The 16,627-nt window shown below is 38.6% G+C and overlaps 1 protein-coding gene across 5 annotated transcripts in view; it reads left to right on the top strand.

The window, feature by feature from the left end:
* bbs9 (Bardet-Biedl syndrome 9) overlaps positions 1-16,627 on the top strand; it is a 546,582-nt gene that overhangs the window by 72,512 nt on the left and 457,443 nt on the right. For 3 of the 5 annotated variants that reach the window (XM_072571013.1, XM_072571015.1, XM_072571018.1), the window contains exons 11-14: positions 6,438-6,619; positions 11,331-11,407; positions 12,070-12,120; positions 16,309-16,411. In XM_072571013.1, the coding sequence (XP_072427114.1) occupies positions 6,438-6,619; positions 11,331-11,407; positions 12,070-12,120; positions 16,309-16,411 (413 nt within the window). The remainder of the gene's footprint in view (positions 1-6,437; positions 6,620-11,330; positions 11,408-12,069; positions 12,121-16,308; positions 16,412-16,627) is intronic. The other 2 variants (XM_072571014.1, XM_072571017.1) reach the window with 1 other exon arrangement.

Genomic DNA, 16,627 nt, shown 5'->3' with positions numbered 1-16,627 from the left:
TCCTCCAAGATTAGTTGTGAATTTCACTGTCTGTTAATTTTCCCAGATGCACTCCGTTGTCCAGCGATACACGAATTCAAATGGCAAAGGCAGTAACTGTGCAGGTTTTCTCTCTTTCTCTCTCTCTCTCCTGCACTGTCCTCGCCATGTAACTTCACAAGAGTGGGCTAATTCATGATTGAATTGTCGATGTTGATTCCTATTCTTTGCTGTTTTCCCCTGCTCACCCTGTACAGTATTCTGCCACACAGAAAGTAAAATGTTTCCAAAGTTTCATCATCATTGGTACACTGTTCTACTCTTCCATTTTCAAGTTACAATTTCAGTAGCCATCTATGAATACACATGTCCTGCTTCAGTTTCTTGCTGAGTAGCCAGTTTATCCTCATTGTACCTAGATGTGCACAGAAATTAAAATAAGCAAATCTTCTCGCTGTGCAAATTCCAGCACATATTGTATTTCCCCTGACATAATGCTAGATTCTGTGATTTTGAAGGTCCAGCCCCACGTCTCCATTCTTGATGTAAAATGATGCAGCTTATTTTAGAACATCTGTTTATTTTTCAAGCGACAAGTACAGGTTTGATTCTCTTGAATATGAAATCCATCATAAATATGATAGTGCAATAATGCCTATTTTCATTGGACCAATCTCAAAGATAGTTTTGAACTCCAGTGCAAAATAATTACAGTACCTATTTCTCAGTAATACTTTCTATTTTCTTCCAATTCCTATAATCTCATTTGTGGTTTTGTTTAGTAAATAGCTAGAAAACATTATGTATTGTAGTTGCATTTTTTGCAGAATTGTAAGTTGCAGAATTGAATTTATTAACAGGATTATTTGATTGACAGAAATAATTTGGATGAGAATGTAGGAGGCATGGTTAGTAAGTTTGCAGATGACATTAAAGTTGGTGGTATAGTGGACAGTGAAGAAGATTATCTAAACATTGCCAAGAGACTGTTTCCCATGCTGTACATCTTTATGACTCTATGAGCTTGATCAAGTGGGTCAATGGGCTGAGGAGTGGCAGATGGAGTTTTAATTTGGATAAATGTGAGATATTGCAGTTTGATAGAATAAACAAGGTAAGGACTCAAACAATTACTGGAAGGGCTCTGGCTAGTGCTGTAGAACAGAGACCTAGGATTTCAGATACCTGTACATAATCTTTTTGTAATTAACTTCACGGGTAGACAGGTTAAGATGGTGTTTTGCATGCTTGCCTTCATTGCTCAGACTATGAGTGTAGGAGTTGGGACGTCATGTTGAGGTTATATAGGATGGTGGTGACACCTTTTCTGAAGTACTGTGCTCAGTTCTGGTCGCCCTGTTGAAGAAGGTTCAGAAAAGATTTAGCAGGATGTTACCACTTTTGGAGAGTTGAGTTATAAATATAGACTGGGATTTTTTTCACTGGAATGTAGAAGGTTGAGGGTGACCTTACATAGCGATTTATAAAATCATGAGAGGCATAGATAAGGTGGATAGGATGGGGGATGTCAAAACTTGGAGGCATATTTTTAAATTGAAAGGAAAAAGACTTAAAAAGAATCTGAGGGGCAACTTTTTTTACACAGAGAGTGGTTCATGTGTGGAATGAACTGCCACCGAAGTAGTGGATGCAGATACAGTTACAACATTTAAAAGATATTTGGATAAGTACATGAATAGCAAAGTTTTGGAGGGATATGGGCCAAACGCAAGCAAATGGGACTAGTTTAGTTTGGAAACATGGTCGGCGTGACTAGTACCAAAGAGTCAGTTTCCTTGCTGTGTGATTCTATGACTCTATGCTTAGCAATATGAATATAGGACTAGCTTTTCATAAATTGCAGATACTTCACTGTTAATTAAGTCATTAATAAATGTAAATAAATGTAATTGTCTGTGAAGAGATGTCTGGTAATCAAAATTAAAGGAGCTTGGACTTATTGGTTTTCTTTCCATTGTTGTGTGACACACATGAGTCAACTCCTTTCTACTTTATCACTTATTTTACTTATAATATTGGCCGCACATTAAAGAAACAATCTGTCAACAGTTTTTAAATGAGTTGCCCCATGTCTATAATTTCTGTCAAATAGTCTACAAGCATCCTGTGCAAGCTTTTGCTGAAGCAGATCTACATCGAAGAGGCTATTCTTGTTCATTTGTTCTGCATAGTATCAAATTTACTTGTTTCTCCTTAAAAATATATCTTTATTGCTTAACATCTAACAGTATATTGAATTAGTTTTATATTGCATTGACAATGCTGTAGTTATTTTTGTTACAAGGGTGCCCAGTGGAACTGATGCCATTGTAGATGACCTTTCCTTAGAAATGTTTGGCGATAACAACACACAGAAAATTCTTTTATCACAGTGTCGGGAATTAGGCTAAGAGATCCAAAGTTGTTTGAAGTCTGTTAGCTTTCTTTTAGTTTTATCAGACTGTATCTCCACTTTCACTTCTCTTAATGCACAATCCTTTTAACCACCGACCTCCTAAGTTGAAAGTGATGATAAAGTGAAATTCAATACAACAGAATTTTTTTTTTAACCTCCTGAGTTCTAAGGTAGCTTTGCTTTTTCTCGTTCTCTTTCTCACACCAGCTTACCAATTTGAAAGAATTTTTGTATTAAAAATAGTTGTAAGTAAGTAGTGGCTTGGTAATACAGAAATAAGGATTGTTGAAAAATAAGATGTGCTTCCCAAAGCTTTCTTTCTTGCCCTCATTGGGACAGAATCACAAGAATACCAAACTTCAAAGGAAAAGACAGTAGGCACTATGTGGGAATTGTACTGATTTGGTTGAAAAATGGCACTGATTGGTAGATATTTGAGACTATCTGCAGTCAAGGTGTCAGTAGCTTTTGAGGGATTAGTAATCTTTAATCTTCTTTAATCTTTGGGATACCTGCAGAGATTGCTCATCTCTCACAGGGACCTGACTTTAACCAGGTGCAACAGAGAAAATTATAGCATAGCAAACAGTGTAGGTGAACATAGATTTATAAAAGTGAAAGGTCATCCACAAAGATATCACCCATGCCATCCATGTGCCTTCAGTATGTTTTCTTTTTTTTGTCTGAATCCTACTATTTCTAAGTGCAGTCCTAGCTTTAGCAGCTGGAGTAGAGGAAGCTTGGCATGGAAAACCTGGGCAGATTTTTCCCAGCTGCTTTTGGGTCTCGATGGCCCAGGCCTGCGGAAAGTATGCTGTCCAGGTGCAGGCTCACCTCTTTGTATGTCTGTACACTTTGGGATGGGGTTGGTGTGGAGGGGCCAGGCATCTTTGGAGTGCGTTAATGAGAAGCTTTTGGGGATCCTGTATGGGCTCCCGATGATACTATTCTGTCTCCCTGAGTAGAAGGGATACCTGGAGGGAGGTCAAAGTCATTGTTCCTTTCTCACCTTGCCATTCATGCTGGCACCTGTGGCTAGACTGACAGACTGCTAATCTGTGCACATAGCTGGCTGACATTGAGTATGCTGGACCTGGATCTCCATGGCAGTTGCTAATCTGATAATGGATACAGCTATATGCATGCATGCTGGAGCCAGGACAGCGCTAATAACTTTGGTAGACTCATCAATCCTTTGAACTCATTTACCAACTGATTTTGATCAATCTGCTCCCTGATCTAATGCTTATCTATACGTTTTGACAAAGTTATTGATGGCTATGACAATTGGATCATCTGCTTGAGGCTGAACAGGTCTCTGGTCTCCATTATTTCTATGGAGACCAGAGACTTGGGGTGATTCCTCCTTGAAAGGTTGCAGAGAAATGCCGTTGATGTGCTCACCGGGTTGTGCCCCAACATCTAATCTACATAGAGTATCCACCAGACTGAAAGTCTGTAAACTAGTGGCAGGTACAGGGAAAACTTTGCTGATGCAACCTCAGACAGTTCAGTAAATTCCTCCTCAAGGGTAAAGATTGAACTTGGGTCTCTGGCACTGGCCTCTTTGGGTCAGAGGTTCACTGTGTCCTGCTAGTGCCTTTGTAAGAAAAGACCGGGAATTAGTTGTCTAAGGGGGTTAAAATATTGTGGAGATTAAGAATAAATTAGCACTTATGGCAATGAAATAGGAATGCCACGCAACATAGTAGAATAACACTTACCAGGTTGATTGGTCATTGAGATATTCTTGTACCCACATGAGCTGCTGTGCCCTTCTGTAGCTAACTATAGAGCTATCTGTTCATTGGAAATGAAGAGCCTGATGTCTGGCACTCTGTCATTGAGCTTAGCTCTCTTGGCATGGTTATAGGCCAACTTTTGCTTTACTGAGAAAAACGGGAGGGATTGAGTATGATGGAAGTTAGTGGTAATCATGAGCAAGAGAGAGGATGGATTGTCCCCAGTGAATGAGTCAGAAGCACAGAGATCAGGAAGGTTAGGAGTTTGGGAAGGTAAGGTGGTGGAGAGTTGTTGCATGAACAAGTGCATGCAAAAGTGAGAGCTGTTGTTCATGTGCCTTAGCAGGATGTGCATGAGATAGCAGAGAGAAGATAGTGGTTCTAGCCCTTGCGGAGTGCGACACTTTCTTGCTACACAGCTGGGTGTTCTGCTTCAACCAGAACCCAAGCTGCTGCATTCATGGATGCATGCTGGCTTGCTCTGATTGCGTGGCTTTTAGTGTCACTTAACTGGGAAAAGGATGTCTATCCTCTGTACCACTCTACCTGCCAGCCTCTCCAGCATCTGTCCATAATGTGAGGTATGTGCTTTCTTTAAATGCCATAACAATTGAGCAGCAAGTGTGAGGGACAATTCATGGAATGCAGCTGCTTGATTGGTCCATTAGTGAATCAGAATTTTGCAGAATCAATGTTCACTCCCTTCCAGCCTGATCACAGGGCTGGAAGAGTTTAGAGCAACCTGAGGCTCAAAATAAGGACAACTTAATAATTTACTTTTAAAAAAATCTATTCTGCAGTGCCTAGGTTCTGATTCTTGATGCTGAGCTTGTAATGTTAAAAAATATTTATGGCAAAGAAGAAGTTTTACACGTACAAAGTTGTACATACCCTCAGTTTTGAACATTAGTGCAACAACAACACTGACAAATACAAATTTACGCAAGAAAAACCAGAGTAGCTTTTCTATTCTCTTGAGCTTACTCTGCCATTCAGTAGGTTTGTGGCTTATCTGTTTGGCGGCATGGTGGCACAGTGGTTAGCACTGCTGCCTCACAGCGCCTGAGAGCCGGGTTGAATTCCCGCCTCAGGCGACTGACTGTGTGGAGTTTGTACGTTCTCCCCGTGTCTGCGTGGGTTTCCTCCGGGTGCTCTGGTTTCCTCCCACAGTCCAAAGATGTGCAGGTCAGGTGAATTGGCCATGCTAAATTGCCTGTAGTGTTAGGTTAGGGGTATGGGTGGGTTGCGCTTCGGCGGGTCGGTGTGTGCTTGTTGGGCCGAAGGCCCTGTTTCCACACTGTAATGTAATCTAATCTTGTGTTTTGAATTCTACATTCCCATCTTACCCCAAAAAGCCTAGATTCCCCTGCCTATCCAGAAAGAAAACTAACCACAATATTTAAATGACACTCCTGGTAATGATTTTTCTTCGTAACAAAAAGGGAGCACCAGTATGCCCAGTACATTTATTTCTCAGTATTGCTGATTTATTACTGTTTTTTCCCCTCTGGGACAAGAATCTATCCATCTCTGTCATAAAATTGTTAATGACAAACCAAGCCTCCCTCCCTTTCCACCCCCACTAAACAACAGCTCCACCAGTAACAACGCCATCACCACAACCATCATACGTTCAGAGGCAGAGTTCCAAAGTCTTTGAACCCTCTGAATTAAAAACATTTCTCATCTCTGCCCTGAAAGGTGACTCCTAATTTTAGAACAGTGCCTCCCAGTTCTGGATTGACCTATGGAGGAAATGTCCTTTCCACACCCACCTTGTCAAGATCATTCAGGATCCTATACATTTCAATCAAATTACCCCTCATTCTCCCAAACACCTATAGAAATCAGCCTACCCTGATAAAGCTATCCTCATATGATAATCCATTCATTCCAAGTATCAATCAATCTTCTCTGAACCACCTTCAATGCATTGACATCATATCTGAAATAAGGAAACCAAAACTTCACACAGTTTTTGAGATGTGGTCTCGCTAATGCCATTATAATTGAAACTTAATATCCTTATTTTTATATTGAATTCCTTTTATAATAAAGCTAGCATCCCATTAGCCTTTGTGATGATGTGCTGTACTCACATACCAACTTTTATGATGCGTGCACCAGAACGCTAAGTCCCTTTACACCCAGAATTCTCCATTTTTTCTCCATTTGAATGATTGCATTTTTATTCTTTTTGCCAAAGTGAACATTTTACAGAAATGGGAATAAAAAAAAGTGAGTTAAAAAAAATCAATCAGCTTTGAATCTGTAAATGTTTTAATCTGTTTCCTGTGCAGGGACTTGAAGGGAGTAGTGGTGACTTTAAGTGATGGTGGCCATTTGCAGTGCTCCTACTTGGGCACAGATCCTTCCTTCTTCCAGGCTCCAAAAGTGGAATCCAGGGAGCTGGATTATGATGAAATGGACACAGAAATGAAAGAGCTTCTCAAGGTCATCAAGGAAGCTACAAAATCACAAGGTGCACAGAGTCAAAAGCGATGAAAAATCCCTCAGTTTGAAAATTGTTCCTTTATTTAATACGTGTGATCTTTAATCTGCTAAATAATATATCTTTCTGAAAGCAACATATTTTACATAACTTTAACACTCATTAATTATCATGGTAAAGACTATATGTTTATATTTTCTTTATTTTTGGACTATTGACTACAAAATGGGAATAAATGCTGCTTTAAATCAAGAAAACCATGGAAAAACATGTCTGCAGTTGTAAAAATGAGTTACTGGAACTCATTGTGAGGTATTTCTGCAATGTCGCCTTATTTGAGAAGAGAGACCGAGAGAGAGAGAGAGAGAGAGAGAATGTGTGTGTGTTGAGACCTACGTGCGTGGGTTTCCATCGGGACTCGTAGCATCAACTCATGAGTGTTCAGTATACTACCAACATCTTCATGTGTTCCTGGGCAAGCTTCTATAACCTTGTGTGTGGACAATAAGGAGATGATTCTAGCCTACAAAGATAAAACACCTAACTCAAACAAAAACAGACGTTGCTGGAAAAGCTCAGCTGGTCTGGGAGCATCTGTGAAGAGAAATCAGTGTTAATGTTTCGGGTCCGGTGACCCTTCCTCAGAATTGGTGGTAGCTAGGAAAATGTGGGTTTGTATGCAAAAAGGTGGGGGGGGAGTGGGGGAGGAGTACATGATCGATGAGGATAGAGCTCAAAGAGAGAGAAGAACAGTTGGATAGACAAAGGAGTGGATAATGATCTGGCTATGAGATTCTCAGGGCTTTTCACTTCTTCCTGGAGCAAAAGCATAAACAGTCCCCACCCACAACCACCCTCCTCTTGGCCGAACTCATTCTCACCCTAAGTAACTTTACTTTTCACTCCTCTCATTTTCTTCAGGCCATAGGTACGCACATGGGCCCCAGTTATGCCTGTCTCTTCATGGGGTACATGGAACATTTCTTGTTCCAGTCCTATTCCAGTTGCCACCCCACAGCTCTTGCTCCACCTGCATATTGGGGTTCCCCCATAATCACTGTGACTTTGCCTTTCTGATATGTCCTATCTATTTCCTGGTACATCTTGCGTCCCTGGTCCTGACCACTGCTGGGAGATCAATACATATGCATTGGGGAAACAAAGTGTACGCTGGGTGGCTGCTTCACAGAACATCTATATTCTGCCTGCAAAAAACACCCTGAGCTTCCAGTTGCCTGCCACGTTAACACACCACCCCGTTCCTTCGTCAACATCTCTGTCTCAAGCTTGCAGCAGTGTTCTGGTCAAACTCTGCACAAGCTGAAAGACTAACACCTATTTTGCAGCTTTGGGACCCTACAGCCCTCCAGACTCAATATCAAGTTCAATAATTTTAGGGCCTGAACTCTCCCATGTCCTAGTCCTCTACCTCACACACCAGGCCTTGTTATCATATAGTCTGCCATTGCATGCTACCTATTGATAGCCACTAACAGCCTCCATTAACAGCTATTCACTCTCCTAGCCAAATCATTATGCGGTCCTTTGTCAGTCCAACAGTTCTTCTCTCTCCTTTTGCTCTATCCCTGCCTATTGTTTAGTCTTTACCCACTCCCCCACCCCCACCCTATCTTCTACATGTAAACCCACATTTTCCTTGCGACCATCAGTTCTGAGGAAGGGTCACCTGACCCAAAACATTAATTCTGATTTCTCTTCATGGATGCTGCCAGACCTGCTGAGCTTTTCCAGTAATTTCTGTTTTTGTTTCTAATTTACAGCATCCACAGTTCTTTTGGTTTTTAGATCTATTTCTCTCTCTTCTGTGTAGAGAATTAACAGAAAATCTCCTGATAGCTGTTCTTGCTCACCATTTCCCTCTAATCTGCTCTCTGCAAATTTTCTTGTTCAAAGGAAAAAGGAAAAAAAAACACAATCAAAGACAATAAAAAGGTGAATTCTCAACTAGTAAATGAAGGCAGAGAATTGATGTATCTGTAACCATCCATAATTAGCAAAGGATTATGGATAGAAAACTGAAGGAAAATAACTTTTCAATGTCTGTGACCTGGACTGGTGCCAGAACTGACTATTTTGATTTGTGTTTACCTTTCCAGCCCATAATATTTGTGTCAAGGTGTCATGTATGTTTGTATGTGATTGGGAATTTTAGAAAGGGGAAGTTCAGTTTGGAAGTTTATAACTCATGTCTGCCATAGATTAAAAATAATATGATGATAATAAATAACTGCTTTCTTTTAATTTGGGTCAGATAAGTAAAATTGTACAACTTGGTAGAGTAATCAGTGAGGAATAGTGGAACTTGATTTTCAATGCACTTCCTTGGTGGTTTTGATATTGTGTTCATGGATAATAGCCAGCAGTGAGGGTTTTGCAGTAGTAATAACATGGGCTGCTATCACTTCTGTAAAACTGTTAGCTGTTTTTTCAGTCTGCACACAGGCAGTTAAGCATAGAAATCCAGAAGATGGTGCCAGTGATATCATCTGTCTCAGTAGGATGCATTGTTGAAGTCCCTGCAGACTATAAGTCGAAGTCATGAAACCAATGGCGATAATCACTTGTCCTTTTGCTTTTGGTTTCTTTGTAAAAACCCTGAGAGAAAATTGCACCTTATTGAATGAGGTTTGCTTGATTTTTAACAACACACTATGTTCACACCAAATCATGAAAAACATCTCTTCCTCACATGTAGTCTTCATCAGAGTTTCAGATATTATAGATGAACAGTATTTTAAAAAGATGAGGTGAAGAATTGCACATTTGTGCACACAGGAAGAAACAACACCACAATAAGAGCGTTTGTGGAAAGTTGGAGATGTGTTAAAGAAATAGATGCTCTTTACTTTTCTCTGTTCAACAAAAAAAATCTGTACCCCTGATCTTTCTCACTCTGTTGCACCCAAATCACAAATCCATATTTATTTTTCAGATGCTGACTGGCTTTCTTTGCATTTTTAATATAGGAACAGGAGTAGGCCATTCAGCTCCTTGAACCTGTTCTGCCATTCGGTGAAGTCGTGTTGATCTGTAGTCTAACTCCGTATACCTTCCTTTGACACATATCCTTTAATACCTTGCTCAACAGAACAAAATTATCTCAGATCTAAAATTAACAACTGTCATTTGTGGAAAAGAGTTCCAAACATCTACCACCCTTTGTGTGTAGAAGTGCTTCTTACCACCTCTCATGAATGAACTGCGTCTAATTTTTACACTACGACCTCTAGTTCTAGAATGTCCAACCAGCGGAAATGGTTTTTCTTCATCTATCCTGTCTTTTCCTGGTAATATCTTGAAGACTTCAGTCACCCCTCAACCTTTTCTAGAGAAAACAGGCCTAATTTTATAATCTCTCTTCTTAAATTAATACCTGAAATCCGGGTTCTTGTAAATCCATGTTGCACTTCCTCTAAGGCCAGTATATCCTTCCTAATGTATGGTGCCCAGATCTGTTTATAAAACTCAGGGTGGGGTCTAAACAGGGTTTTGTATAGCTGCAGCATTACTTCTATGTCTTATATTCCAATTCTCTAGATAAAAAGGCCAGCATTCCATCAGCCGCCTTGATTGTTTTCTGCACCTGTTTGTGGCATTTTAAAGATCTATGCACCCGAACCTGCAAGTCTCCTTCTATGCAACTGAATATGCCTTTCTTCCAATGTTTCACTTCTTATTCAACATATGCTCTTAACTAAAAATTACTATCCTCAAATTGTAATACTTCAATATGCAAATTATTATAGTGACAATATGCAGAACTGCATTTGTACGTGATTATAATTTACCAGCAATAAAAAATGTTCCTTAATTTTTCCTAAAAACAGGAAGGTCTGGAAATACTTAGCAGATTTGGCAGTGTCTGTGGGGACAGAAAAACAGCACTGATGTCTCAGGTTCATGATCATGCTTGAGAACTAAATGTTAAGTCTGTTTCACAGATTCCACTAGATTTCCTACATCTGTGGTATTTGCTTTTGCTTTTACTTAATAGATACAAAGGAAAAAAGTGCAATGGAATGAGAAGACTTAACCCAAGTTGAGACAAAAAAGTAAAACAGGAAAGTGACTTGATTAATCATCAACAACATAATGCTATGAAAACTCTGCTTACATCTTGGAAAAACAGCTGATAACACTAATCAGGATACTGTTGCTGATTTACCATGTTCAACATTTCTCCTGGAGCCAAGAATGGTGGCTGAGTGGACAATTAAGAGAGGAAATAAGAGAAAGGCGTGGAAAAAAAATGGAAAATAAACACTCTTGGGACAGTTAATCGAAACAATAGGAATATCTTTGGAAGGCAACCATAATTTCCATATCCCCCATGGCCAAAATTTGGTGCCTAATAGTTCAGTTAATTAAGTCAAAACTTGTAATTCTTTTTTTTATATCAAGCAGTAACTGAAACAGCATTTGTGGAGTAGTTTTCTGAAAATAGCTTCAGGCGTAAAGTGCTTCAACTTTCCAGATTTTAAACAATGTCCATGCCTAATTTTGACCCAGTTCTAATTTAAGGTTTCTCCATTTCTACAAAAGGCACATGTTTGAATTTTCTAATATTAGTTGACATGATCGAGCAAATTCATTAGACCGTTAATGTTCTCTTGATGACAGAAGTTGTTTGCGTTTCAAATCTGATAATCTCATTAAAGCATGCAATGCATTGAAGATAATTGCATAGCTTCTGCTGCAATTTTGCCCCTCTTTCTTTCAGATATTTTACACAAGGCTGAAAAAGATGATGACTTAAAGGTTGCTGTTTCTGTCTCCCCAAGCCTGGACGTAATTTCTGTATGTGAGACCAAATAAGTATTTAAGGCATCTTTCTTTCACATTTTGCAAATCAATATAATCTGATGGGAGAGAAAAGGAAAACAATAACTGAATGGCTGTAAGCAGTTTCCCACAGACAATATAAAGTGCTCTTTGACTATCCCAGAAACTAAATCAATGAAATAGTTCAGAAAACAGAGAAAGCTTTTACTACTTGATGAAGAAATAAATATATCCTACTTACCTAATTCTATGTTGAAAGGTTGTAGCTTGAAATTTAGCAAAATATGTCTGAATCTGGCTTTGACATTTATCATTGTTTTAAAGAGTTTTGTTTGTAGTAGAAAAAAATGCAACAGCAAAGTTGCAGTTAACCATTTAAGTAACATTTCAGGAAGGGGAATTACTGTCTGTCATGTAATACATTAAGAATTTGTAGAGTAAACTAATGTTGATTCAGAATGCACCAAATTTTTCATTTGAGGGTGCTTTAATGGAAGAGCTAGAGATTATAAAAGTACCTGTAAAACACTGTAAATGGATAGAATCATTTGCAATTAATAGTGAATTTACTGTTATCACTTATTAAACTGCAAATTGCTGATGTCAAAAGCAATTTGATATCAGCAATTTGGTGTCTCAATTAGTTAGCATTTAATGATAAAAGTTTTTTTTCATAGCAGGCAGCTGACAACACTGTAGACACAGCAGTTCCTTCTATCTCACTGAAGGTATTGTATGAACTTTCATTTTCATAAAGGGATGCAATTATCTCCATTTGAAGTGTTGATATAATAACATGGTAATTGTGTAAGGGTGGGATAAAGAATTGTCACTTCTCCATTGAAGCACAACCAAAAGTATCGAGCGTGCATTCACAGAGTATCACTGTGAAGCAGAATTTTAGAGCTGGGATCGAATCTACAAATCGTTCCAACCAACAATAATGGTTCTCAGTTTGTCTGAACATATTGTAATTTCAGTTTATCATAACATATGGTCTTGGATAAACTAACATCAGCAGTTCAGAAAAAACTATGGTCTGGGGTTGATGACGCATTGAAAAAGCATCTAAATCCACTCTTAGAATATAATAGAATGCTTTGGCTGTGAACCATGACAGCACCTTGCATCTAAGTATCACCTTAAGTGTATGAAAGTTCCTGCAGGGACCTCATAGAAGACCTCATTGTAAAGCAAAATATGAGACAAATATGAAAGGTTTCAGGCAAGAAATTCCCGAGCTTGGGGATTTTTTTACGCCAATTGATCAGAATCCATAACTATGTATAGATATATTTTACTTTTAATTCCAAAATATGTTTTCCTTTAAAACGAGGACCTGCTACAGTTAAAAAAAGAACAGCCAATGTAAATTCAGTGACGGGTCAAGTACTATAAGAAGCCCTTATAATATCACACAGGTACAGTGAAGGAAACTTTAAACAGGGAATGGATTAACAAGAAGCTATAACAAAGGGGCTTACTACCCCTCTCAACAGAAAGCCATCTTTTGCATATGTATCTGAGTTACCCAATAACAATATACAAAAAGAAGTTCAAAACTGTTTGCAACACTAATTTATGTGTTATGGCCAGTTGTACTAGTGTGTGGACTAGAGTGCTGTGAGGCTCACAGTTTTGAGAATAGCTAGTTTAAGCATTGCAGATCAAACAAAGGAAAAGACTCTTTTTCATTCTGAATACTGGAATTCAGTTACTGTCAAAAGAAATCATTAATAAATGTAACCTTTATTGCTAATTCTGGAAAACATGGTTAAATTGGCTCATTTTAAAATATTCAGCTTAGGAGCAAGGTGTCTGCAATGAAAGTAAACATTTTTGAATTAACCTTGTTGTGACCAACCGAGGGAGTCATGCGAATACCTGAGGTAGGCCAGGCCATACCTTCTCACCTTCGAGTTTAATGATTTGGCTCATCCCTTCATAAAAATTAGGAAACCTTGCCCAGGGTCTGGGAGTTAAATAGTGAAACAGTTAACATTGGGGATGATCAATGAGCAAGAGTTAGGTGAGTACTGGTATCTTAGAGATTTGTGGAACTGGAGGATATTGGGGTAAGGAGGGATGAGACTGGAGTTAGAATTCAAATAAATCTTTTTTTGAAATTGAGGTGCAGCTTGAACATAATCCACTGTAGATCAGTGAGCACAGGATCAGTGGAAAAATGGGACTTGGTGCTACAAAAGGAATGGGCAGTAAATGTTTGGATGACTTCAGATTGACAAAATGTAGACCATCGAAGGCTGGCCAGGAGTATGTTGACATGGTCAAGTCTGGAGGCAACAAAAACATTGATAACTTTAAGCAGACAAGTTGAGGCGAGAGTAGAGTCAGGCAATACTGCAGAGATAGACCTAAGTGATCTCAGTGATGGTACAGATATGTGGCCGGAAGCTCAATTCTAATCAAATATAGCACGAGTTTGTTAATAATTTAGTTGAGTTGTCGGAGACAGGGAGGTGGATTCTCGCCAGGTAACAAAGATTTTATGGTAGTAGCTGAAGACAATTTTAAAAATTGTTTTTACTTGATCGGTATGTTTCTGGCTGGACCAGCAGTTTTTCCATTACCCTGTTGCCTTGAGAACTTGATGGCGAGCCATCTTCTTGAATCATTGCAGTTCATGTGGTATAGGTGCAGCCACAGTGCTGTTAGGAAGGGAATTTCAGTATTTTGACCCAGCGACAGTGTGCAAATTCTTGCTAATAGAAGTCTGATAGGTTTTTCCTGTCTGTCTTGTAGGTACATACTGCTGCTATTGTATGTTGGTGATGTAGAGAGTGAACATTTAAGGTGGTGGACAGGCTTTGAATTCAGTTGGAAGCATTGCCCTGGGTAGTATCAAGCTTTTGAGTATTGTTGGATCTTCACCTATCATGGAAAGTGGAGAGTATTCTCTTACAGAATATTTGATGTGCATCTTGTCAAATGTAGACAGTCTTTGGGGAGTCAGGAGATGAGTAATTCTTCGCAGACTCCCCAGCCTTGGATCTGTTTTTGGAACTAGCGTATGTATACTGCTGAGAATGCATATATTTATTAGCTATGAGAATTGTAAAACTGATAGTCAGATAGTGCAAAGTTGAAAAGGATTGATTATATATTTGCATGGAATTGCAAAGTGAAAACATTGAAGGAGACTACGGTCTATTTGCTGTTTATGAAAAATAAACAAGACACTTTAGGAAACTGTGACAAATAAAATGTTTAAAGAGATAAGGGTGGAGTTTCATTGCCAGAATTGCTGAGCAAACAGATCTGAAAAATCCTTATGGATCTATACGACTCTTACTTAGCAACAGCCTCTGGACTGAGGTACTGGGTGTTTATTACAACACACTGATAGAAATTCTGGGTATCTCACTCTGTCAAATTGTATCATGGGCTGTTACTCTGATCTCACCTCTGGGTTTCAGTTTTCTCATCCATTTTTGAACCAAGGCTGTAAGGAAAGAGTGGTCTCAGTTGAACTTAATGTCACGGAGCCGTTATTGCTATCGAGTGCCACCTAATCGTGCCATGGTGACCTTTTCCACTACTTTCCTGATCATTGACAATAGATTGATGAAGTGATAATTGACCGGATTTAATTTGTCCTACTTTTTGTGGATTTGATGTACCCTGGTAATTTACCATATTTCTGGGTTGTTGCTGATATGTAGTTGTATTGGAATAGCTTATCAAGGGGCGTGACTCATTCAGGAGCACAGGTACTATTACTGAGATGTTATCAGCCTGAAGATGGTCCTGCAGATTGCAAGGGTCTTGGGGTCAACAATTTTTTTTTGAGAAGACTGATAATGATTGATTTCAAGGAGAGGGAGACAGTTTCTCAAGATTTATATACGTTTATTACACAAAGAAAAGTAATAAAGCTTTTATGTATATATATAAAATAAAATGAACTTTTCTTAGACTGTAAAAAGAAAGATTCAACCTTTTTTTCCCAGCAATTTCCTTTCCAGATATTAACTCCATTGGAATATCACTCCTATCCTCACTATGACATTTCTAACTAAGTGGATGAAGTTGCAAACATTTTTGTTTTATGACTTTCAGTACAATCACCAGATGTGATTCTCTACGTTACTATGTTTCCCCAATACACAGTCATCCTGATTAACTGAATGACTATTCCCACTAAACTCTAAGCAATAAACTCAAGGCTTTGACTACTTTTAAGTTGCTAAGCAGCACAGCTGCTGGTTTTGTTCTTTTCTTCTGATCTGCTATCTACTTTTGTTTTCTGGCCCTCCCTTTTTTAGCTTATAAAAGCTGAAGTTAACAAAAAGTAGCAATTATGTCACAAGATAGCTTATTGAATTAATACCCTCAAGGCACATAATTTCTTGGAAAGGCTATGTTATGGTCACTGTTCCAAATGACTTTCTGACCCTTCTTTTAAAAAAAACAACTTTCACAGCATTGAAAATCAAAAAAACCTTTTTACCTCTATTTTGTAATCCAATTTTGTAAGTAGTAAATTATAAATCTACATCAAAACCTATTTATTCTTATTGTTCATTTATATATTTAACAGGGTGTTAATGGGGGTCATTGCCATTTAGTTCAAAAGTTCAGTGATGGTGTTTATGCTGCACATGAACCTCCACACACATCTCAAATGATTTAACATATCAATCCATTTTTTTCTCCTTCGTGGACCTATTGAGGTACTTCTACATAACAAATTTGACCCTCGGGGTCTGGCTTGATTATGTTTTCATGGTGTAGATTTACCCAATCAAGCCAAGACAAGCTGAAATTCTGATCTTGCTCTGTCCCTTTTGGAATGTGTAGATGTAGGTGATACCTTAAATGTACATGACATTTTATAACAAATAGTCAAAATATTCTGAAAAAATTGCCTCAGTTGTATTTATTTTTAAAACTAGGTCACAATTTGGAGCAGATTTGCTGTTCAGGATGTGAAACTATCTGTATGCGTGCAGTCTCCACTGGCAGTAACACAAGACCAACTTCACTTTGCTGCCATAGGTAAGTGAATTTGCTGAACTAGGCCCATCAATCCTGAATTACAGTCACACTAGAACAGTTTAAATTGGAAGCTTTGGACTCTGGATCTCAGTGATATTTATGGAAATTACTGCAAATCTATATAGTTAAGTACCAGTTTCTGTTCAAAAGTTTGGGCTGGTGTTTATTTGTAAGGTTTTCATTATAATCAAAGCTGTTGATATAAAGTTAATTCCA

Source organism: Chiloscyllium punctatum, chromosome 5 (assembly GCF_047496795.1).
Source record: "Chiloscyllium punctatum isolate Juve2018m chromosome 5, sChiPun1.3, whole genome shotgun sequence".
NCBI classification, from domain to species: Eukaryota; Metazoa; Chordata; class Chondrichthyes; order Orectolobiformes; family Hemiscylliidae; genus Chiloscyllium; species Chiloscyllium punctatum.
Note: the sequence above shows the minus strand (reverse complement) of the source record. Positions and strands in the feature narration are given on the sequence as shown.